Genomic DNA, 25,289 nt, shown 5'->3' on the forward strand with positions numbered 1-25,289 from the left:
AAATAGTTAACAGAAAAACATGTATTATCATTTAAATAACTGCTCCAATAAAATCTGTGGTAAAAATTAATATGGTTTCTCTTTCTCTTTTTTTGAGACAACTGTTTGTTAGCTTTGAACTCACTATGGAGCCTACGCTGCCCTTGAACTCATGGTGATCTTCCTGCCTCAGCCTCCCAAGTGCTGAGATCACAGGCAGGCACCACAGGGAAACTCCCCTGAAAAGAAAATACAGTCTATTTGGTGAGGGCCTGTTAAGTTACAGTCTATTATAACACATTAAAATAATTTATAAACAAGGTTCTCTCCCTTTTTTTGAGACAGAATCTCACTCTGTACTTCAGGCTGGTCTCAAACTGGAGGCAATCCTCCAGCCTCAGCCTCCCAAGCACTGGGATTACAGGAGTGCATCACCCCAACTGGCCAGTCAAGGTTCTTATATTCCTTAAAATCTAAGTCAGTAACTTAAACTTATTATTGAAAAAGTATGAGATGATTTGGTTTTCCTTTCTTTTTTCTACATTTCAAAACAAGAAATGCTTTTCTTATACTTATCCAACCACTCAAAAAGGCCACTGTATGTGCTGAGAAAAGTTCTTACTCTTACCTTTAATGGTTTAATTTGATCCAAACCCATATAAGAGTCTGATCTCAAAAACACTGTATACTGATAATTTCCAGGCTTGCCTGGTGCAGGAAATTTTAGTTCTACCTAGAAGATACAAATCAGCATTTAAAAGTCTGTATTTTGTGGAGGCAACAATAGTATACAATTAGTACCAACAACAAACAAATGTGATACTACGTAAACCATAAATCAAATCAGGAAGAATTTATGAGGTTAATCTCTATCTCCACAATTCAACAAGCAATAAAGTAACCACTCAACTTCTATGTTGATTATCTAAGCAACTTGAAGAAATTAAATACAGTATGAAGTATAAATAAAAGACTGAAATTAACATAATAATACACCACTAAATGGGACATAATTCTTGCCAACTTTATTTCAATGATAAAATGTCCAATGCTTTTGAAGGTTAAAATGGTATTTTATTTTCTCATCAAATCATAAACTGCAAGTAAAAACAGTCATAAACTCTCAGAAGTTTTACTTCCACTTGGGTGAAAAACACATTTTTTTTTTTTTTTTTTTTTGTCTTTTTCGTTTTTATTGGTACCAGGGATCGAACTCACGACTGCCTGCTTGCAAGGCAGGCGCTTATGCCGCTGAGCTAAATCCCCAGCCCCGAAAAACACATTTTTAAAATGACATTTAGATGCTCAAGTGATTTGCCTCCAATCTTCAAAATTTTATAGTCAAGATTATATATGAAAGGAGGTCATTAAAATAATTTTTAAAATCATGGGAGAATCTTAAATTTTGTTTAACCTTTCTAACATAAACCTGAATGCTATAAAAAAAAAAAACTTTTAAATCATACTGTGAAAAAAGAAAATGGATTTAAAAAGGTTAAGTATTTATAGTTCTAACCCCCCACACCCAGGTTTATAGCACTGAGAATTCTACCACTGAACTGTATTTGCCCTTTTCCGGCTTGTTAGAAACAATCCTATTAGGGGGAAGAAAAAAAAGACTGAGGAGAGATACCTATGTTACAAATGGCTGATTTCACCACATTTAAAAATCCCAAACCAATTTAAAGAACACTACAAAAATGAACAATGGCCACAAATAGACACAAAAAGAAAATCTGACTTGAACACACTGAAGGTGTCTGGAAATTCACTGTTACATAGAAAATCGAAACTAGAACGAATACAATGAGCAAAGTAAAAATTGGTTTAGACAGGAATTATCAATGAACATTTGCTAAAATGACTGGGTAAACGGCTGGGAGTAGAGGCTATTCACTCATGGTCATGTATCACCCACTTCTACACCCGGGGGAAAGCCTTAGCACAGCCACTTTAAATCACCAAGGGAGTGGACCGACATCGCATGTCCTGATGCCATGCACTATGCACACCATCAATGTAGTGCGACTGCAAAAATTTAAGATGAATATAATGAATATTCAATGAGGAAAATACATACTTTGAAAATCTACAAAATATCGTGCCTACGTTCCTGAAACAATGTCAAAGGCATGAAAGATTAAAATAAAAACTGCAACAGATATCAGTGGAGTATCTGAGGAAATCTGAATACAAACTGCACTGTTTGGATATAGTGCCTTACTCATGTGAAACTGTTTGAATGGCATAATTGCATTTGCGAAGGAAAAGGAAACACATGTCTAAGTCATACTATTGAAAGAAAACAGAAATGTGCAAAACAAGGTATATACTACCTATTGTGTAAAATTTAGGGAGAAATAACAATGCATAACAATTTTAAATATTCATTTACTTAAAATTTACATACAAGTATCACAAGATGAACACACACAATTTTGATAACACCAATGATTTCTAGGGAGAGGAAAGGCCAACCAGGAAATTAGATGTAAGATGTTTTGTCTTTATGTACCTTTTTGTTGCTGTTGGTACTGGGAAATGAACTCAGGCTGGAGATTTAGCTCAGTGGCATAAGTGCCTGCCCGGCAAAGCACAAGGTCATGAGTTTGATCCCCAGTACCAAAATTTAAAAAAAAAAAATTTCCACTCTTAAAAATCTAAATCATCAATTTTGAGATTAAAAACAAACAAAAGCAAAAAAACAGATACTTAACAATCTAATAAAAACTAAAAGCACAGGGCTGGGAATTTAGCTTAGCAGTTTATACAGCTTATGTGCTTGCCTGGAAAGCACGACGGTTGTGAGTTCGATCCCTAATACCCCCCACAAAAGTAAAAATTTTTATAAAATATCATCAAATTATGGATAGGAGGGAAAAAAGTACGTGACATTAGATTCAAGAAATGAAAGCTGGCAAAAATATACTGACTGACAAGTTGCCTTCCTTGAACAATTCTTTAAAATATTCCAACAAGCACACCTCTGCAACACCACAGAACAGTTTACAAATGTGTCGTAACAAACAGAACGCAATAAACTAAACACGATAAAGTGCTATTTAAAAGAAGACTTTCTGAGGCACCATGATGCTGCATGCTGTTAAGAACAGATACGCCGAGTGATTACCTCTTCTGTTTCTTTTAGTGTACACACATGATACGGCATAGATATTAATGTCTGCTCCTTCCGATCTGCAATATAAAGCCACCACCATTCTTGTTTTTCCTGGAAGGCAATACAAAAATAAATTTTTAAAAATGAGAGAGAGCGAGCGAGCGAGCGAGAGCGCACCAACAGTCCCAACTGGAGAACAGTTTGGGTTTGTCTCGTTTTATAGATACCGTCTTTGTTTTGCTCGCTGCTACGTCCTCCTGGTTCTTCAAATACACACTGAATAATCTGTTCCTAACCATTTGTATATCTAGTCCTTGCTCTACAAAATGATTCCTTAAAGCCTATTCATGAATCTGTATGTTAAAAGCCCAATTTACCTTAAAGGACAAAAGATATTCTAAAAAACCAAAGACACAATTTATTACAGTATCACAGAAACAGAGGTCTCGAAACACAGGCCACACAGCAGTAGAGGAGAGCGGTAGGCAAGCAAGCTAAGCCTCACCCGTGGTGGCAGCCCTGCTCAGGAGTGACCCTCGTAACTCAACTCTGGGCAGTGGTCTATCTTTAGAAAAACCAACCATACCCTAACCCTGAACCTAACAACATTCTGCAGAATGTGATTAAATGTATCAACCCCACTAAAGTACATGGCCTTAATTCACATTTCTTTGTGTAGCTCTGTGAGGTGGCCACAGAGCATGTTTATTTTTTCTTACATACTTGGAAGTGAGTTTGGGCTTGCCTTATTCCACAGATACTATCTTTCTAAAGGTAGCTCACTAGCCAGAGTTTTTGAATTACAAGAGTCACTCCAGAGATCTCTTAGAAAAACGGCCACCAAAAGCTCATTTCCGTGACACAGAACAGGGTGCAAAACTTGTTTATTCGTGTGACATAATCAGTCTACTAAACAAACTCAATCTGTTACTTCGAGGGAAAATGACACTCTGTTCAAGCCAGCAGAGAAAGAGGCTACATTCAAAGACAAACTGATAGGGGTGACAAGTAAACAATGGAATTTTTGACACATTTAGTAGGGATTCTGAAGGAGAGTGAGCCACGGCCTTCTTTCTTCTAACTGGAACGTGATCATCTGTCTCAGTTTCAGGAAGACTTTGAGCGTAACTTCTCAATCACAAAAGATCCCCCAGCTGGGAAGGAAATGACCCACAACTCAGTTGTGAGTAAACCAGGTAAACACACTTGGTCCACACTAGAAGAGGATCAACTGCTTGAGACTGTAAATGATGGTGGCCTTCAAAGCACGCCTGAGACAACTTCAAGTCTTCACCTATTTGGGATTAAACTCAAGACAGAATACCCCGACTCTGCCTGCCTCCATTTCCAACACTCTGTTTTGTGAAGCAGGTTTTCTGAGCAACAGCAACTAAAGTGAGACCACGGAGCAGACTGGACAAAAGCAGCACGCTGAGCAACACCACTGCCTCCCATCACCCCCGACTGCGCTCTAGGAAAGCAGCCCAGGGTGCCCACCGAGTCTCCACTATGGTGCCTATATAATTACTCCACCTCTATATATAATAATGAAGTCCTTAATAACGTGAATGTGCCTGAATCATCCCGAAATCACCCACCCCACCTCACCTCCCAACCCATGAAAACACTTTGCATGAAACCAGTCACTGGTGCCCAAAGTGCTGGGGACCACTGATATGGCAGCTTAGTAACCCGACCTTGTAACAAGCAAAAGCCCCAATAGGAGTGGGAGGGATCTGGGTAGTCAAGATAAATACATAGAAGATGTGATACTCCTTCAAGTATCTCACGTTCTAAAGGCCTACCTTTCACTGCACATTTTAATAAGCCTGGCGTTTCTAGCTGAACTTCAAAAAGATCTGGAGCAGAAAAAGAATGGAGTACAGAAACTGCCACGAGAACGCTCAAAGACAGCAGGGGGAATGAAACAACTACAGAAAGGCAGAGAAGTCTTTTCTGAGATAATGTACAAGGCCAAGCAGTCTGGAAGCCCCAAACCTCAGTGTGCGCAGCGGCCAGCACACTCGTGTCAGAACTCTCTGGCCATCTGCTTAACACCGCCTGCCGTAAGAATGGGGTAAAGAAGGTGCCGTACTAAGGAGGATTAAAGGAAAATGTTTCAAAAGCGCATGCTTTGGAAATAAAAGTAAACTAGAATATTCTAAATATTCATTTAATCAAAACAGCACTAACTTTTAATTTTCTAAAACTTAAAAAACAAACAAAAAAACTATTGAAAACGTTCATCTTTATACCAAATTCTTTGCACTTTCTGTTTCAACCATAAGAAAGAGTTTATTATCTTTTTCAAAATGCTTTGTTAAGACGCCAGGGATTTAGCTCAGCAGCATAAGCGCCTGCCTGGCAAGCGCCAAGTCCTGAGTTTGATTCCTGGTACCACAAAAAAAAAAAAAAAAAAAGCTATCTTAAATTCAGCTAAAAGCTCTTCTGTTTACCTGAAGATACAGAAGCAATGCAAGATTAGTTAAGTCTAACAATAAATTGAAACTGCATGATGATGAGCAGCAACTAACAAGAAAATTAAATTTTGCCTAACCTGGGGGTTAGGATGACCACAGTAGGGATATTTGTAAACGTTTTTGTCTATGTGTTTTGAACACAAAGTGTGTAACACCACAGTGATCTCACAGTGGAATGTTAATATCCGGGCTTTGTAGGTTGACATCTCAAGAAATAACAGCTACATGAATCTACTGTTGCAGCATAAAAATAGGACTGTGATCTAATAAAATTTTATTTACAATAAAGTCTCATTCTATAAACAGGCAAGGAGCTATATTTCCCTTACAGAATATATACTGCCAATACTTGCTTTATAGCCACACAAACCTGGACTTCTTTACCTCTCTGTATCTAGTTTTCTTTTTTTCTATTTTTTCTGGTACCAGGGATCGAACTCACAACCATGCGCTTGCAAGGCAGGTGATTACGTCACTGAGCTAAATCCCCAGCTCTGTATCTGGTTTTCTGACAGGGTGCATACTGGCAATCCCAGTTACTTAAGAAGCTAAGGGAGGCGGATCACAGGTTCAAGGATATTATGGGCAACATGGCAAGATTCTACCCCAAAAAGAATATAAATAAGTCAATAAACGATAAACAGAGCTTTCCTTCTCCATCAAACGACGCATGCCTATCTTTGGTCAAGTTATGAAGGTAAAGTGAGATAATAAAAGTATGTATTAGAATGTTAGCACACGAGGCACATTAAATGACAGTCATATTAATGACACTGCATCTGTGCCTAGATTCTCTGATGCCCATCTTAGAAAATTGAAACAAATATTGCATGAATTATTTGACACTTCTTTTTTTTTTTGGCACCAGGAATCGAACTGCGGACCTTGAATTGTCAGGCAGGCACTTATGCCACTGAGATATATCCCTGGCCCTATTCGAGACTTTTAAGGAATTTCTATTGTGTATGAGACTCCCAACCATTCTTAATATGAAACATACAATAAATAAGATTCAATAATATATAAGCCAATTAATACTGATAAACCATTCTAAGGGAGTGAATGAATAATATGTGACTTATAAACTAAGCAAGGTCTAAAATAAAACTATCTGTCCGTGGCTAAGTTATGCAGCTCACCAGCAACCCACAGCACTTTTTAAACCAATCAATGAGTAAAATTTACTCACCTGATTTCAGGCTGCTTGGTGCTGGCAGACTGCATCTGCAATGAGCAACATGCCCCTCATGGATGGCCCAAAGCTCAGGCCGTCAGAGGATCAGCTGTGCATGAAGATGGAACCTGGGCAGACTTCCCTCCATGCAGAACAACTCTGTGCAGAGCCCTCACTTATTATCAGGAGAACCAAACTATTTAGGGGTTTGCCACAGGCAGCTCCTAGCATCTCTGGACTGACATTCTCAAGCAGGAAGATTTATACATGAAATCCCCAGTCAAACATGAGCAGGGAGCAAAATGCCCTTGGTAAACTCTTAAGTGTGTGGAACAGCTTCCCTGAACTGGGGGCAATCAGTTCTTCACTTCTGCTCCATGGGGAGAATCATCCTTGGAAACACCGCATCAAGGAATCCCCAACTAATTTGAAAGACAAAGACTAGCGAGGAGCTCGCATTATTACAAAACAAAGACAAGGAAGCAAGTAGTGTTACAATGCTCTCTCCTTAACTTGGGATTCAGTCCTGCTCAGCTCTTACCAAAGTTTGTTCAGGGCCAAAAACACAGCTGGTTCTAGAGCCATTCCCACAGCCTGGGCCAATTTTCCTGGGCTCAGAAGAGATCAGGTACATTCAGGGTGGTATGGATGTAGACTTTACTGAGCTCAGAACAAGTCTAATGCTCAGAGGGAATATTTAAGATTGGTTTTATCTTACTTAAATACAGAGTGTGAGAGGTTCCTACCAATCAAAGATAAAATACACATTGATCTGACAGATTTCCTGCCTTGTTAATGAGAAACAACTATTAAACACAGCATTCAATAATGTAAGCACAAAAAGAAGCATAAGAAACCACAGAAATACTTAGTTAACAATTCCCACTTTTAAACAACATATTCACTAAAAATATTATAATGTATCCTTTAAAAAAGGTGACGTGGGTCACATTTAATGCTACTGCGTAACACAAAGCAGTAAGGACTCAAAGAGAAAAACCGAAGAGGAAAGCGACGGGACGCGGAGAGCTCTAGGCTGAGCGTCACTCACCTCAGGAAAATAAAGACTGTACACAGGATGGGTGATCTTTGATTTGGTTTCTAAAAGAGCTCTCTCCTTCCGCTGTATACTTTGCTGTAATTCTTGCCATTCCTAGGAAAGAAAAAAAATATTTGAAATCTGTTTTTTTTTTTTTTTTTTTTTTTTTTTTTTTTTCATTTCAAGGAGTTAGTATTCCTGAAAATGCAATGAACTTCTTAGGGTTAGAGCAAGTTCCATTCCCACAGCCCTGGTCATCTCCCAGCTCCCACTCACAATGCCTGTAGATCCCAGAGCGTGTGCAGCACCGGCCACGACCTGACTCTGGGCCCTGCTCCTCTCCGTCACTGCTGCCTTCTCTGATTCACTGTTTCAAGACACCCTACACCTCGCTGAAGTGAGTATTTTCCTCCTCCGAGGCCCTATTTGGATTTGTGTCCTTCCCTTTCTCCATCTGGCAGGTTCATACGCATTTCCTTTCAGTACAGCTAGTCTTAAACACGAACCCCGAGGAAGAGCCTACCCCAATGGCCCTGTACCTCAAAGTGACTAACGCCTCCCTTTGTACTGTCAGCGTTCAGTGCACAGACAGTTACTGGCCTTGCAGCACTGCGATGTTTCCTTACCAGTCTGCCTGCCCGGCTAGCCTACCTATTACGCAAGCTCGGCCACTACTTCACAGCTGGTCTGCATTCAGTGTCAGTTAAGAAAACACTTGGGAGGGGACAGATGCGTTTTGCTCATCTCAACAAACCAGACTATTAAACTCTTAAGAAAACCTAAACAAACAAAAGCCATAAGCATCCCCTCTATGAATACTAAAATACTCAGACAGAATCATGCCAGCTCTTTCTCAAAGTGAGGCTGAAGAGCGTCTTTCACAGATTTCTATCCCTGGCAATCACTTCGGTTCTCAAGGTGGAAGAGAGCGCAGTCCGCCCAGTAAACCACACCGTCCGTCACCCTTGCTCTTCACCATCCCAAGGACTGTACCATTCTTCTTCTGCTTTGGGCGTGTGGGATTGAGCTCTTCCTATTTCTGACCTTGCCTTTTTCGCCTCACAAGCTATTCAGGAGGTCTTTTTCTCACAAACCACAGGCTTACTTCCAGATAAAGAGCCCAGTCAAAAAAACACAAACAGATGGTCTAGTTTATGTTTCATCTGCAGTGAGCCTCTAAGGATCATTATTTGCTAATCAAATATATACTTCTTTACAAACTTTCTAAAAATGATATGCAACTTTGTACCATGAGACTTTTCTATACTCTGTACTTTACATACTCCATAAGGTGACATTCCACAATGTTAATTAGTATCAAGATCTATAGCAATGGTTCTCTACTAATCATTTGCTTAAATTTGTAACAGAACCTTGCAACTACTGTTTTTCAACCTACCTTTCCTTTTTCTATCAAATTTCCAGAGAATCCTCAACAAGAAAACTTCCTGAAGAAACCACACTGCTGTCAACTCAGATCCAGTCCTATTTTACCTAGCAATTTAAAAATGTAAGAAAATAAAGATCTCCAAACTGGGTATGGTGGTAGGTACCTGGAATCCCATATTCTGGGAGGCTGAGACAAGGGGATCACAAGTTCAAACCTCATCTGGCAACTCAGTAATTTATCACGATATAAAAATATTTTTAAAGGGAGTATTAGGGATGTAGTTTAGTGTAAAGGTCGGGCTCAATTCCCAGTAACACCCAAAAAACAAACAAATGAACAAGTCCAGAAACAAACATATCAGGATTTTCAATCATTTGAAAAAATTCTTTTCTTTTCAAACTCTGTCATTCTTAAAAAACTAAGTAAGACAAAACAAAGCAAAGCAAAAAGCTGGATGTGGCGGTACACGCGACACTCAAGAGGGGAGGCCAGCCTGGGCGGCACATCGAGTCCAGGCCAACCTGAACCACGTAGTGGGGCTCTCTCAAGAAAACAAAACAAAACCCACAAGTAACAAAATACAAAACGAGCAGCTGTGAAATCAGCAAGCTTGCTTGCACAGACATTTCAGTATTATTGAAGACAAGAAAAGACAAGCAAGCGAAGAAACGAGTAAAGCCCAAAACAGCCAGGCAAAAACTGTAGCGTTCGTGCTCTGGCTGAGGTGGAAGATCACTGAGCCTCGGAGTGCAAGACCAGCAGCAGCGTCGTGAGGACGCATCTGGAACTCCAGAAACACCCAGAGCAACAGAGGTAGGCTTCCAACTATGCAACCGCTGCAACCTCACCGCCTCATCGTCTTTGTTCTGTTTCTCGTCTGGCTCTCTGTCAGACTCTCTGTCACTACCGTCATCCTTTTCGCTCTGGGAATCTCTATTGGTTTCCTCTTCTTCAGAATCGCTGCCTTTGTCAGAAACTTCTTCTTCGTCTTCCTTGACCGCAGCTTCCTACAAAACAGCAACCACAAAAGTTCTGACTACGGCCACGCGTATTTATCACTGGGTCTCTGAAGCTAACATATTGTCAACATAACCAAACTGGTTCACACTTAAAATTTCACTATTGATACAGAATTTTAGGGAATAATAAACATTCTTATTTATGTATAAAGATGTCAGAGAATGAAGGCTTTAGCATTCTGCTTGTCTATTATTCATTCTTCTTAGTTTATAAAATAAAAACATTTATTTATCACAATAGCTACCAGCTTCCAAAGCATCAATTATACACACATTTTACTTAAGGAAAGGAATTGGGTAATGTACAGAAAAGTACTAACTTCAGAAGATTAACATCACTTTCTGAAATTGATGGTTATAATGCAGTAAAGAACTCAATTCCTTGGCAAAATACTTAACTGGTTCATTTCAAGAAACAAAAAAAAGTATAGCAAGTTAAATGCAAAGTAAGAAGTAAATGACAATTATAAGTTCACAAAAATACAAATCAGATATATAAGAGAAACTCAAAACAATCAAAAGTTGTTCTTTGAACTGTAACACTGATAAACCCCTAGGCAAAAATGTAAGAAAAAGGAAATACAAATCACTATATTAGAAATTTAAAAAGACATAATTGGATTTGACAGGTTATTTTTAATATAGGATAGGACTGGGGATATAGCTAAGTGGCACAAGCACCTGCCTGGCAAGTGTAAGGTCATGAGTTCGATCCCCCCAAAAATAAAAAATAGGATATTATAACTATGCCAAATGACCAATGATGAGGAAATAGACAAATTCCCTGAAAAACAAATTTGCTTCACTGACTAAAAAAGAAGACTATATGTTAATGAAACAAACTCCAAAACTTAAAGTCCTTTTAAAAACTCCAGACTACTCTAGAAAATTTTCCAAGTAAGAAACACAATTTTAAACACTTCCAGAAAAGGATGTAACTCCTAGCTTGCTTACTAAAGACTAGCATAAACCTGATACAAAATTGAAGAAAATTATCTACAAAAATTACACTTAGTGAAATAGTTTGCTTCCTAAGATTAAACCCTAACCCTGAAAGTTCCAGCCAGCAGAGAAAGGCCAAAAGGAAGAATATAAATTTTACAAAGAAAAAAGTATCCTAATTCACAAAAAGTATCCTAATAACTGCATGTGCGGAAAGTATTATAGTGAATTACTGTCAATTCACTAAGACTCCATACAAAGTCAAACTGAGGAATCAACTGTTCTTCTATATACCAATAAAAGCCTTGAAGAATATTTTAAAAGAATTTACAATAACAAAAAAGCACCAAATACATGGCAGTAAATATAATGAAAGATGTAACACACTTCTGCCATTGAACACTACTGAGGAAGATTAAGGAACCTCCAAATTAATCAAGATAATTTGAATCGAGATACAGTTCATTCATATAATGATAAATAAGATTCACTATTAATGTGTTAAATTCCCCATACTGAACCACAGCCAATGCAATACCAACATATTCAGCACGCTTTTACTGTAATCCCAAATACTGAATACAGTTATCCAAGTACTGTAACCCCTTTTCCAGTTGTCCTTATATTTGTAATCCCACTGAGACATTAGTAGAATCCCAGCAAGTTAATTCTGAAAGGGTTGCTGGCCCAGACTGGACACTGTAGCCAGAAAACCCTCAGCCGGAATTAGGGAGCTCCCGCCCCTAGAGAGTTACCTGTAACCCTATACCCCCTACCCTTCGAACCTGCCCCTGGCGCCAAACGTGTGCCAATGCAATACCTGTGCATCTCTAATGGCCTTAAGACACTGCCCTAAGCTGAGGCTACTTATATTCCCCCACGCCACGTGTCCACAAGAGAGATCGCCAGATTCCAGCGGCCAGCGCGCCAGTCCTCTCTCCCCATGTTCCCAGAATAAAGGCCTCTTTTGTCTTATACTCCTCAACTTTTGGAAGCATTTTTTATCCTCTGAAAATAATCCTATCACAATGCAATCCACGGTGAGAGTAAAGACCCCAAGACATGTTCCAAGTGAAGGGCAGTTGAGGGGTTCTAAATCCAATCCCCGAGAGGACGTGCGGACAAAGACCCTGATCCAAGGCTTCTCCCAGAATTTATTATCTTGTGAGGAAGGGGGGTGGCTCAGGATGAGTGACAGTGAGGACGGCAGGAATTATGTACTTGAGCTGGCTGGCCAGGTGGGGAGAAAAGCATCCCTGTAAAATGCGGGGATAAGGACCAATTTGCATAATTCAATTAAGGTAGTAACTGAATTGTTTTAGGAGGCTGTTGCTTGGGTTCCTGATCCTTGTAAACTTTTGTGCCCAGGGGAGTCATAGCCTCCTTACCTTGAAGCTCACACTCAATTGACATTCTGGGAGCTGTGCTCATATCTTTCACAAGAGAGCACTAAGCGAGGAAGGATGGCTTTAGAGATTACATACCATACCTGGCTGGCCTTATTTGCAATGCTTAGAGCCAGTTAAAGAGAGGAGGAAATACCACAGCCAGCTTTCTACATATCAGCATAAGGAAATAAGACTTTGAGCTAATCAAAGTTGCAGCAATCGTTCTGCATTCAAGGGGAGTCACAAGTTGTCTCCCACAGTTTTCTGAAAGAAATTACCAATTATTTTACTACTTACACAGAAATGCAAAAGATCTGCAATAGCTAGGACAACTTTGCATTAATAAGAGTCAAAAGACTTCAGGTTACTATGTTCTAAGAATTCACTAATGCTACAATTAAGAGGAGGGTATTGACACAAGAATAAACAACTAGAATGGACTAGAACCTACACACCAACACAGAAACAATATGGCCAGTTACCTGTTGTGGCAACACAAAGTGCCACTGTGACTCAGTGAAGAGGGAGCATCTCAGCGCTAGAATCAGTGGCCCATACTCCATACGTCACACCATTCATGAATAATAATGTATGATGTATCATACTACTAGAATGTAACAAGTAACATAATAATGCTTCTAAAGGAAACAGATAAGTACCTCCATGTACTTGGGTTAGGATGAGCTCTCTTAAGCAAAACACAAAAGCATTAACCATAAAAAAGAAAGATGAAAATGGGCTGCAATAACATTAAGAATCATCAAAAGCTACCATTAATAAGGAGAAAAATTAAAGACTCATATCCAGAATATACAAAGAACTGCAACAAATCCATAAGAAAACAACATAACAGGAAAAAAAAGGATACTAAATAGACAGCAAAGAAATAAAACTCAACATCAACAAGTAATCAGGTAAATGCAAATGAAGCTACACAAAGTGATACTGATACTACTATAGAGCTACCAAATGGAAATATAAAAGCCTACGAAAACCAAGTATTTGTGAACACGCAGAACCACTACACACACTGTACTCCTGTGCACTGTACAATGACACAATTTTGGATAACAGGTTCTTTCAATGAATTAAATAAATCTATCTCAAAACTCAGCAATACACTGCTAGGTGAAAAATGATTGCCATGTACAAGAATAAGTATGCTACCTTTATTCATATTAAGTAACAATCACAAACAGTTCAAATGTCCAATATGCACAGAACAAAATAGTAATTTATGGTATCATGTATTTATGCAGTTAAATACTACATACATATGTGCACACATACACAGAATGGACTACTGCTACCAATAATACAAAAAGATAAAATGTTACGTGGTGGCACAGGCCAGTAATGCCAGCATTCCTGGAAGCTGAAGCAGGAGGATTAAAAGTTCAAGTACTGCTAGGCCAACTTAGCAAAAACTTGTCTCAAAATTAAAAATGATACAAAGGTTAGCAATATAGCTCAGTGCAAAGGTCCTGGGTTCAATCCCCAGTACTCCTGCCCCCAAACGTCATGGACAAAATGTTTAATGATAGCAACCAGGCATAAAATAATTCCATTTATATGATGCAGGCAGAACTAATCTATGGTGCATGTAAACCAAATAATGGGGGACAGAGGGATGAGGAGGTAATAGAGGGGTTACTGACTAAGCATTAGCTTTCTAGCATGCTGGTAGTATTTTTAATCTTGATTTGAATTTATGGGTACATACATATGTAAAATTTCAAGAGCTGTACATGTAAGATTTGAACATTTTAGTGCATGTGTATTATACCTCAATCATGATAATAATGATGATAAAAATTAAACTCACACTCCCAACTACTCCGTTTGCCTGCTTCTGTTTCTGCTGCTTTGACTGCGGTAGTGTCACAGGTGCAGGTTTTTTTTTCGAAGGCTTTTTTTTCTTTGATTTAGCAGCTTTCTTGGGTCCTTTGCTCTTCTGCTGCCATCCTCCCTTTGTCTTGTTCTTGTTAACATCACTCTGCTGTAATTGTAACAACACATTACATTCAGCAAATCACAGTAATAGGTCAGAAGGTTTGTAATTTTTAGGTGGGAATAGCTTAACTAAATATTTTTATAAACTGAATTACTCTCTCACAATAATATAGTCAATCAGACAAGTAAATAAAACATTCGGTTCCCCAGGAAAGATAAGAAAACAAGTTTACCCCATCTTCAGCAGGCTGTTCCTCTGCGGCACAGATGGACTGCTCCTTTTCAAACACTTCCTATGGGTAGCAAAAAGAAAAATCTGTCAAACTGTATCTATTTTTCAAAGGAACAAAAATAGCTTTCAACAAGTGTATTAGTTATGTCAGTTGTTTTGTTAGTTTTTGGCAGTACTGGGAATCGAACTCAGGGCCTTCACACTAAGCCATATCTCAGCCTTTTTAATTCTTTGAGACAGTGTTCTGTAAACTGACATCTTGTAATCCTACTGCTGTAGCCTCCCAGAGTGCTGAGATTTCAGGCATGTGTCTCCACACCCAGTTAGTTAAATTTTTTTAACTGGTTACAACTGAGAGAAGTAAACTTGGCAGATGTGCAAATATGCGGCTGGCTGTCTACTTTCTGAAGTATAGCATAGCTTTCCTGAATACATTCTGAAAAGCACAATCTACTTAAATAACAAATACAATGATTTGAAATATGTAAATTTAAAGTCGAAAATACTTCACTACAACAGAGATGACCTAACTCAAGAGGTCAGCCAACTATGGCAAACCACCACCTTTTAAACAAGTTTAAACAGGAACACAACCATGCCCCATTGTGAGCACAGTAACAAAGACCGTGATGAGCTGTAAGACCTGAAATATTTACTGACTCGGTCTTTCCAGAAAAAGAAAACAGCTGCCACTCCTTTGTCTAATTCTGTCATCACTTCCTCATTACTTCATTTATTACCTGTATTTAATATTTACTCTAAGGTATAGTTCATACAAAAATGGGAGGAAAAGTACTTGACTATTTTACTTAATCCAGCTGGTTCCACATTTTTTTCTTACCAATTACCCCAGAAATGCCAACAGCCCAAGATCAATTCTTCGCTCATTTCTTCTGGCATTCCAGAGTACTTGAGTATTGTAATTTTAGATTTTAAACCAAATTTTTGCACAGGCTTAAAGGTACCTTTCATTTAGTCTGTTACACAAGGTATCCCTTGATATCATAAAATCAATGTTTTTATTTTATATATCTGACCTCAAAGTATGTTTTTTCTACTAATGATTTTAGACATGGAGTTTAAATGCACCATGTACTTTCTGTAGATGGTCAGAGACCCCAGAGCATAATAAAATCTACTACTAGTTGACTAAACCACAGTCTATCAAACCAATGAGTTTCAACTATACGAATTGACTTGGAAGGTAATACAAATAGAAACAGAGAAACAAGACACAGAAAATATACACAATACAATTAGATTTAACAAAAAGAATGAGAGAAGTACCAATGTATAGGTATACTGTACACGTGAACATAGAAAAAGAAAACAATGTACACAGACTGAATTCTGTGGCATCTGAGGCTGCTAAGTTTACTTTGGGGAGATGGATGACAGAAGGGATCTCTAATTTTAAAAAATAAACAATTCTACACATATACTGTACATGCATTAGGATATTTTAAAATGAGTTTTAAAACATCATCTCAAAGCAGTGGAGTATTAAGATGATTTTATCTCTTCCTATACTTTTCTGCATTGCTTCAATTTTTTCCAGATGGCAGGAACTTTTCATACTATCAGAAATAGTTGTTTTCAATGTAAACTTTCAAAGGTTTTAAGCAAAAAATAAAATAAATTATCTAAAGAATAAACTAAAAGAGCTGAGCCTGGTGGCACATGCCTGCAATCCCAGCACTCAGGAGGCTGGGGCAGGAGGATCATGCAAGTGTGAAACCCAGCTGGGCTCTATAGCAAGTTTAAGGCCAGCTGAACTACATAGTGAGACCTTGTTTCAAAAAAGATTTAGTTATAAAGGACTAAGTAACAAAATTCTCAAAAATATGGTGGCACATGCCGATATATGCAGCACTTGGAATTAGACTGAGGCAGGGATCACTGTGAGTTTCAGGCCAGCCTGAACTACACAGTGAGACTCTATCTCAAAAGACAAAACAAGCAAACAAAAACCAGTAATTAAACTGTTACAGACTGCACCTTATAGTTTAAGAACTATACTCACATAACCTATCTATTATTATATTTTAGAGAGAATTAAAAATTTACACCAGGCGAGGTGACTCAGACCTATAATCCCAGCACTCGGGAGGCTGGGGCAGGAGGATCACCTTGAATTCAAGGACAGCCTGGGCTACATAACGAGTTCAAGGCCAGCCTCAACCTCATAGAAACCCTGTATTTAAAAAAAAAAAAAAAATGTTATTACATAAATAATCTATTTTTAGCTGGTTTTGGTGTTTATGAAATCATAAAAATATAAAATTTCAAAACAGATAACAGATCTTATAAAATAAGATTACAATTCGACTTTGAGAAATTACTTCAACTAAGAAAACTATAAAAAGCTTGACATACATTCTCAAAGCATAAAATACAGAGACTACTTACTGCCATTGTTTGTCTTGTCAGTTTGACCAGCACTGTGACTAGGGATCCTACTGTGATGTTATTGCTGTCCTCATCATCCAGTACTGTAAGACGGAAGGGAAAATCAGCAAAGAAACAAAGTTCCATGTCTATGCAAAGAGCAAAATGTAACTTACCAGATCAATCTGTTTAAGCATATATATCACATTTATTAAAAATAAAAAACCATGTTAAACTCTCCAGTTTGGTGTCTTTAGCACTGGAATGACTTAACCCTTAAATTAACCCTGTAAAGAATATCATCATTTCCATTTATGGAAAAAACCAAGGTTCAGAAAGTACGACACCCACTCACAGAATTGTAACTATACTGGCACTGCCAAGATTCAAGCCAAAGTCTGAAAACACGATGCAATATGAGAACTACAACTCTCTTTCAAGCAATATAAAAATGGGGCTCCAGCACTATGTGAAAATATACTCCAAAGATTATACCCGGCTGGTCACTGCCTGAGACAAAAAAAATGATGAACACTAATACTGTAAAACGTCACCTTCAAGAGAATTTGTAAAAGAACTTAAACTTTACATTAAGTTACATCGTCTTTACACTAAGTACTCTGAAAACATTTTTGCAATATTAAGTGCAATGAATTTTACAGCTTTTTAATTTATTAAAACCACATTTACATCCCTGTAGGTTTATTAAAAAACTATAACATTAAATAAACTTTATTAGATATGTTTTTTTCAGATAATATTAATGTTCTCTACTATATATTTTTGTCTAAAGTTTTTTTAAGTCTGGTATGCCTGTTTTACACAGATTTTTATCAGCATACTATGTTCTAGTTTCTAAGAAACATTCAAAATAGGAAAACAATGGTCTCTAAAACAACCTACAGTTGCCAACTCCACTAGCGGCTGCAATGGGTAAAGCAACTGGATGTCAGAAATTAGGATAGAACCTTTCATACCAGAAGTCTTCATTATCAGAAAATAAAACCTGGGCCACATATCCATCTATGTTTTTCTTTTTACCCAGTTATACATGCATGAATAGTGCATGTAAAATAACTGTTGTATACATGTCTACATGCCATTTGATGGTTTAAAATGAAAAGGCCCATCATGAGATTCTACAGTCTCCAGTTTAAAGGCAGGGAGAGATCCATCATCTCCGCCATAGTAGTGGGCAGTGTCTGTTCCCTGCTTCTATGAGCCTTCTATTTACCCTTCAAACTATATCACATATATTACATACATGTATAGTTAGAGCTAGCATTATAAAAATATAAACTATGCAAGATGTTATGGAACAGAACACATGATAATGTTTCTCAATGAAACTGAACATTTACTTTCACATAAAATCAAGAAAAAATCTTCTAACATTCATTTTTCTACAAAGTATGGACTTTCTGCAATCATGTCAAAGATTATCGGAGTCTCAAAGTAGATTTTCATTTGAATGGTTCAATTAGTATAGTTTTTATGCAGCTTTCATATTGTTATTTTTAAACTCTGGAAACTCATGGCCCCAAAAGAAAATCCCAAATTCCTGCCAAAGTGGTCCAAGATTTTGACGGGTTTTTACTATCTATACTATTCTAGGAAACAGATATATCAGGTTGCAGTTTGCTTTTCCATCTGAAACACCCATTCTAAGTAGTCATTTATCTCTTCGCAGGTCTTAGTAGGATATGGACCAGCAAGGGGGGGAAAGTCTTACTGCTGTTTCTTTAGCACCCAGTAGAGTACACGATACTCAGCACTTGCTGCATGGAAACGGCACAGGGTCCGTTATCACTCACTTAACACTCAGCGTATGTTCTCGCTTTTTAGTCCTGTTTCCTCAGCTAGATGATGAAAGCTTTAAAGACAGAGCTCACTGCTAACACATTCCTGTATTCTGGGTGCTTTACAAGAATGTTCTCACTGCAGCTAAAGCTCAGAACAATACCACAAATACATAATGAATGAGCAGACCGTCTGTCAGTGCCCTAAGAGACCATGTAGCCATTAAAATGGGCACACAGAAGTTACGTAAATAGAAACAATCTGGAGTTTTAAAATTTGAAATGGACATAAAGATACAGGTAACATGAGAAAAACACAAGAAATAAGGTAGAACACATGGTAATTTAAGGCTTAATACAAAGACTAGGGCTTTTAAAACTCAGTACTAAGCAGCTCCTTCTTTTAATACCCTTCAAATATTTCCTATCCTTTCATTACACTGCAGTCTCTTCCATTCTTTGCAAAGTTAAATTCTGAATGCTGGGCAACCAAAAAAACTCCTTGGAGTTAATCCCACTGTGACAGAAATAAAAGTAAAGCTATATTAGTTTCCTCAAAAAGAGTAAGTATATGTTTCTCATTTTCTATTGCAGTAAATCTGACAAGAAAACTATAGTTTTACAAAGTCTACTTTAAATTATGTTATTAAGCAGTGTTCCGAGAATCTTGAGTCAAGTAAGTGAGAACCACCTATTTAAAGGGAGCCACGCGCAGTGAGGAACCCCCCACTTACCCTGTGACTTTATATCCATGGTTACATACGGAAAACTCCCAAGAACGGCCATAACCTCTTCATATTTTTCATCTTCAAGGAAGTGTAGAAGACTGTGACGATCTGGTTCTTTCAAACTCACCAAATCTTGTATAGTTTTAATTTTGTACTGAATAAGGAAAGAAAGAGGTCCTCAAATTCATAAAGCTTTTCATAAAAAAATTATTAGTATGCTGACCAAAAGTTCAGCAACTTTTAGAAAAATGTTAAGACTAAGATTTCTAGAAAAATGTTAAGACAATTTATTTTCAACTTTGATATTAAGAACCTTCAATTATCCTCCCAAACACGACTGTACCATCAAGGATTTACTATATAATACTCTCACTTTTTTGCATTTTCTAAATATAACTGTTACTAGGCCTTGTCTAAATGTTCTGTTGTGGGAATGTCCTTTAATTTTCACGTATGTGGTACTGGATACCAATTTTTACTTTCACAGAGATTATCCCATGAAATAGATGAAGTTCCTGGCTTTGAATCCGAGGTTATGACCTAACACATGACCAAACTGATAAAGGCAATAAACCGTCACTCAGTGTTTAAGTCAAGAATGCAATGACTTGAAAAATACACAATGCATCTTTACTTGGTGCATTTATTTTTGGTAAAAGAAGTAGCAAAGGGTTAACTGTTAAAATGCCCTTACAGTAACCTTACAGTAACCTTATAAAACCAACACCCAATTAAGAAAATGTTAATAGAACCACTTGCGAGTGAGTTTTAGAACGCTTACAACAGTCTAACCCTAAGAAATTTAGAGTACCCATTTTTATTCACACTACTGTTGAGTGACACAAACTACTAACACCCGATTTTCACAAAAGAAAGAATTACCTTTTTATGATTAGAAACTCTTCTAAGATTGTCCTCTTCGATGTGTGGGAGCTGCAGAAGGGGAGATTTAAACTGCTGAAGGCCTTGGACAGCCATCTGGGAAAGCTTCATGCAGTTTTCTAAGGAAGCCAAAGTTGGAGCACGAAACTCCCTTTCTTAGAAAGAATAGGAAAAAAGAAACAGGGATGGACTTTTTACATGTTCAAGAGCAAACAATTCATCATTAAAATTATCTGTAGAAATATATTGTCTCAAATTTTAAGATTATGGTGTTTATTTTCCTTTAAAAGTTCCTAGAAAAGTTAGCCGCACTTGTTGGCGCATGCCTGGAATCCTAGCAATTAGGAGGCCGAAGCAGGAAGATTGCTGCAAATTCGAGACAAGCCTGGGCTACAAAGTGAGCTCAAGCCAGCCTGAACAGCATAGCAAAACCCTGTCTCAAAAAGAGAGAAAGAAAAAGTTACTAGCAAATCCGTATTAAAATATGAAAAACTGGTTACAGGAATATTACCAGCAACAATAATTTTAAAATTCTCTGCAACAGTTCCAGTAGCAGTAAATTGCCAGACATCATCAGTATTATGAATATACTGACTCTAGGCCAAGAACTAACGTCACCATAGTGACTGACAACCACTGTTGCCTTTTCTAAGGTTCTCCCTTTACCCCACTGATCCAAAATTTCAATGCTTTTCCTCTCATGCAAAAAAAATTACACATTAAGTGAATCATCAATATAGCAAACAATTATTTCAAACTCACTATTACAGAATAAACTCCAACATATCCAGAGGAAAAAAATGTTAAATCTTTGCAAAGCTCACAATAAAACAATGAAATAATGAGAAAAATCGTGAGCAATAATTGGGAAAGCTAATTAAACTAGTACACAAAATTATAACAAATACCAAAGATCTTAAAAGTATCAAGTATAACCTGCATATGCTTGCAAGAAGAAAAACATGGTTAACTACATTTCCTCCTCACCTTCACGGCTCCGGGCCATTATTATGAGTTGGCATATTACATTAACCATTTCTTGAAGAAGGGCAGGGCATTTTTTCAACATAAATTGCTGATCTGCAAAACAACCAAAAACCTGAAGCAAATCATTCTAATGTTATAGTTAAAACAATCCAAGAGTAAGAATAAATTTAAATTGTCCCACAAATGACCTTAGAATTATACAGATTGAGCTAAGCGTGGCTCACACATGTAATCCCAGCACTCGGGAGGCTGAGGCAGGAGGATCATTGTGAGTTTGAGGAAGCAGCCTGAGCTACAAAGTGAGCTCAAGGTCAGCCTGAACTGCATAGCAAGACCCTGTCTCAAAAAAGACAAAAATAACAACAACAACAACAAAAAAAAAAACCAGTCATGGGGTGTCTCCAAAAAAACATTTTTTAAACGAATTATACAGATTGAAGGGAAAAACTTCTCCTTCAGTTCACTATCAAAAAATCTGTCAGAAAACCCTTCATGTTAAATGCCACCAAAGGCAAAATTTTAATATTATTAAATAAGTTTCATAAGTCAATTCTCTTTTTCTTTAAAAGTATTAACTATAAATTTAATCATATTTTTGCAATTTTTTAGACATTTTCAAATTTTCATTTAAGTTTCTTTCTTTTTTTTTTTTGTCATTGTGAGACAGGTCTCTATGCAGTTCAGGCTGGCCTTGAACTCACTTTGTAGCCCAGGCTGGTCAGGAACTTGCAATGATCCTCCTGCCTCAGCCTCCCGAGTGCTGGCATTACAGAAGTGAGCCACCACAACTGGATTTTTAAATTTCTACAATTACAGCAAGTTCCAAGACTAAGACTGAGAACACATGTTAGCACAGAGAGATGAGAAAAGGCAGAGAAGGACACACTCTGCAGACAAATGAACTACTAGGGTCCACACTGGGTCCGGCTGAATGTAAGGTGGGTTTCCTATTTCTAAAAGACGACTGCTTTAAAAATAAAAATGGTTATATATCTGTTCAGAACATTAGTAAAACAATGACTAATTAGTATTTCAAAGTAATTCCAGTGACAATGCTTAAAATAGCATCCCTTCATAAGCATTCTGTCACTAACTAATGAGCACCAAGTGGCCTTGTTTTCAGAAGCATTTGACTGCTTTCTTAGGTTAAGGAGAAGAAGAGATAAGACTCCATTCAAAAAGAGTATTTTTTCCTAAGATGACTTTCTTTTAAAACCTCAAGTGAAATAATACAGGTAAGGAAGAGACAACACTCAAACCAATGGCCTTGGAAACACTCTGGTCCGAATCCACAGCTTCTGTTTTAAACAGAATAGACGGCTTCCAGCTTTAAATGAAGATCAGATACTTACCGGTAACTGTATAGGGGGATGGAGCAAACTGTGGGGAGACTGGAGTTTAGTGGAGATACCACTGTGAAAATCATTTTGTCTCTCTAAAAAAGCTTACAAAGTTCTTTTTTAAAAGCCATTAGGAGTTTTTTTTTATATAATCTTAAATTAACTAAAGATTTCTCATACAGAATACTCTTACTTGAATGCTTTTAACATTTGCCAAGACATTACAAACCCTGAAAATATTTATGAAGTAATTATACAGCATATAGATTTTTAATAAAAGGTCCTTCAGCAATTATTTGAGGAGAAAAAAGCCATCAAAAACACTGCACTGTGAGGTTTAATTAAATATGTTGCTTTGGTCCCATTAAACCCTGTATATACTAGAATCAGACATACCTTCTTCAAGGGTCTCAGGAATTTTCATTCTAGCAAGATGAGACAGTAACAGAACTCTGGCCTTCAAGCTATATGGGCAGGTAAGTGGAGGTTCATTCTTCTTTAAATTAATGCTGCCAATTTCTCTGATCAACTAGAGCATATAAAATAATTATTCAAAATATACACATAAAAAGCATTCATTTTAGTAATAAGAAATTTAGGAGACTGGCCTAACCTGTGGTATTAGAATATTATCTGTTGGTCTGCTTGTGGCATCTTTATTATACTGAGGATCAAATTCAGAAGCTCCAGCCAAAACCATAATGAGACCTACAGAAACAAAAATCCAAGACGACAGATAAATAAATGTGGCCATTTCTCTTCCTGAAGTACTATACCTCCTTATCTCAAGGCACAAGGGAGACTGTGTGGGCTCCAACCAACAAGGCCATAGGGTGGACCCCCAAGCCCTGTGGGTACTCATGTGCCACCACGTTTCCATGCTGGATATACAGCTATGGGGCTTAACTGTTTGCCTTGCTGGCTTTGGTCTCGCTTTGGTGCTAGTCTACCTCCTTATTTATCTCTTTTGAATTGGGTATGTCTACACTGGGCATTGTACCTTGGGATTACATAATTTGTTTTTGATTTTTTTTCATTTTTATCGGTACCAGGGATCGAACTCACGACTGCCTGCTTGCAAGGTAGGCACTTATGCCGCTGAGCTAAATCCCCAGACCCCTGTTTTTGATTTTTATAGATGTTCTTCAGTTAAGAGCTTGCCTTGAGTCTCAGAAGAGATTTTCCCTTGCACTCTGAATAATGGAACTATTTAGCTTTGGGAGAAGAGATTATTACATTTTCATTTGCATGCAAGATTTTACTATGATTACTGGGTTAAGTATATTTAAGGAGATATTATAATGAGTGTTAAGCTGACAACACTGAAATGTGACACTTGACAACTGCATGGGTTAGGATTGCCATGGATGAGTCCTGGCCGCTCTGGCACCGTTTCCAGCTGTGCTTCCCAGTCATTAAAAACTAAGTATCTATGTCTTCTGCCACGATGTTTCTGCCTTGGAGCCAGCTAACCATGGATTGAATCCCCTGAAACCATGGACCAAATTAAGCCTCTCTTTTTTTCAGTTGTAGATGACAGATCCTATGCATAAACAACGAGAAGCTAAGTAACAAGTACTTTTCTTATTACTAAAAAACTCATTAAAACTGGCAAATCTCAAGCACTTGCCTGCAAGCGCAAGGTTGTGAGTTCGATCCCCAGTACAAAAAAAAAAAAAAAAAAAAACCCAAAACTGGCAAAGCACAAGTACAACCATGCCCGTTTCAGAAAACACACAAACACACACACACACTCACTCACAAAACCTACATTGTCCAGTGAAAGAATTTTAAATTTAGGTTTTTCATTTCTTTAAGAAAAAAAAAGGAAGGAAAGAGGAGATTCTGATTCAACACAGCAGTCATTTTGAGAGACAAATACACTCTGGGATGAACTGTACAAAGCTGACTGGTTAGGATCAGAGGAAGTATTTATAAGTATTTAGAAAAGTGTAAATAAGAACCTGGGAACAGAATATCCTCACAGTTTTCTTTCAACACACCCAAGACTTCTGTTCATACAACATGAATACACCAGAATTACACCCGTGGCTCACGGATTGGGAAACAGACTGCCTGGCTTCCAACCTGGCTCTGGCACTTACTGTGCTGCCTTAGACACGTTCACTTTCCTACCCTTAGTTTAACCGCATCATGTGGTTAAAAGCAGCATTTACTTATGGAAGCAACTGTAAGCCTTAAACAAGATAACACACAACAGTTCTTAGCAATACTTGGATACAATAAATAACAAAGGTTGCCTAGTATTATAAAATTTGCAATAAAATTTCAAGTAGTCTACATAACTGAGTAAATAGGAATACTGTAAATATAAATCAAGAAATATATTAGCATTTTCCTCCATTATTAGTTACAGGAACTGATTGGCTGTGAAACTGTAACATAGGATTTCTCCAGCACAGTTAGGAAATATATTTCAACTCTACATAA

General features: G+C 37.6%; 1 protein-coding gene across 1 annotated transcript in view; it reads right to left on the reverse strand.

Moving 5' to 3' along the window:
• The window catches only part of Sec63 (SEC63 homolog, protein translocation regulator), a 60,775-nt gene that overhangs the window by 4,189 nt on the left and 31,297 nt on the right, over positions 1-25,289 (reverse strand). Inside the window, exons 9-20 of the mRNA XM_063253973.1 lie at positions 23,452-23,546; positions 23,235-23,367; positions 21,499-21,591; positions 20,512-20,666; positions 19,636-19,783; positions 17,124-17,206; positions 14,716-14,775; positions 14,355-14,528; positions 10,029-10,187; positions 7,803-7,904; positions 3,110-3,208; positions 608-712 (exon numbers count right to left, since the gene is read on the reverse strand). Coding sequence (XP_063110043.1) covers positions 608-712; positions 3,110-3,208; positions 7,803-7,904; positions 10,029-10,187; positions 14,355-14,528; positions 14,716-14,775; positions 17,124-17,206; positions 19,636-19,783; positions 20,512-20,666; positions 21,499-21,591; positions 23,235-23,367; positions 23,452-23,546 — 1,406 coding nt within the window. The remainder of the gene's footprint in view (positions 1-607; positions 713-3,109; positions 3,209-7,802; positions 7,905-10,028; positions 10,188-14,354; positions 14,529-14,715; positions 14,776-17,123; positions 17,207-19,635; positions 19,784-20,511; positions 20,667-21,498; positions 21,592-23,234; positions 23,368-23,451; positions 23,547-25,289) is intronic.

The sequence above is a fragment of the Cavia porcellus genome, unplaced genomic scaffold (assembly GCF_034190915.1).
Source record: "Cavia porcellus strain 051 isolate PalLab524CR breed Dunkin Hartley unplaced genomic scaffold, mCavPor4.1 scaffold_7, whole genome shotgun sequence".
NCBI classification, from domain to species: domain Eukaryota; kingdom Metazoa; phylum Chordata; class Mammalia; order Rodentia; family Caviidae; genus Cavia; species Cavia porcellus.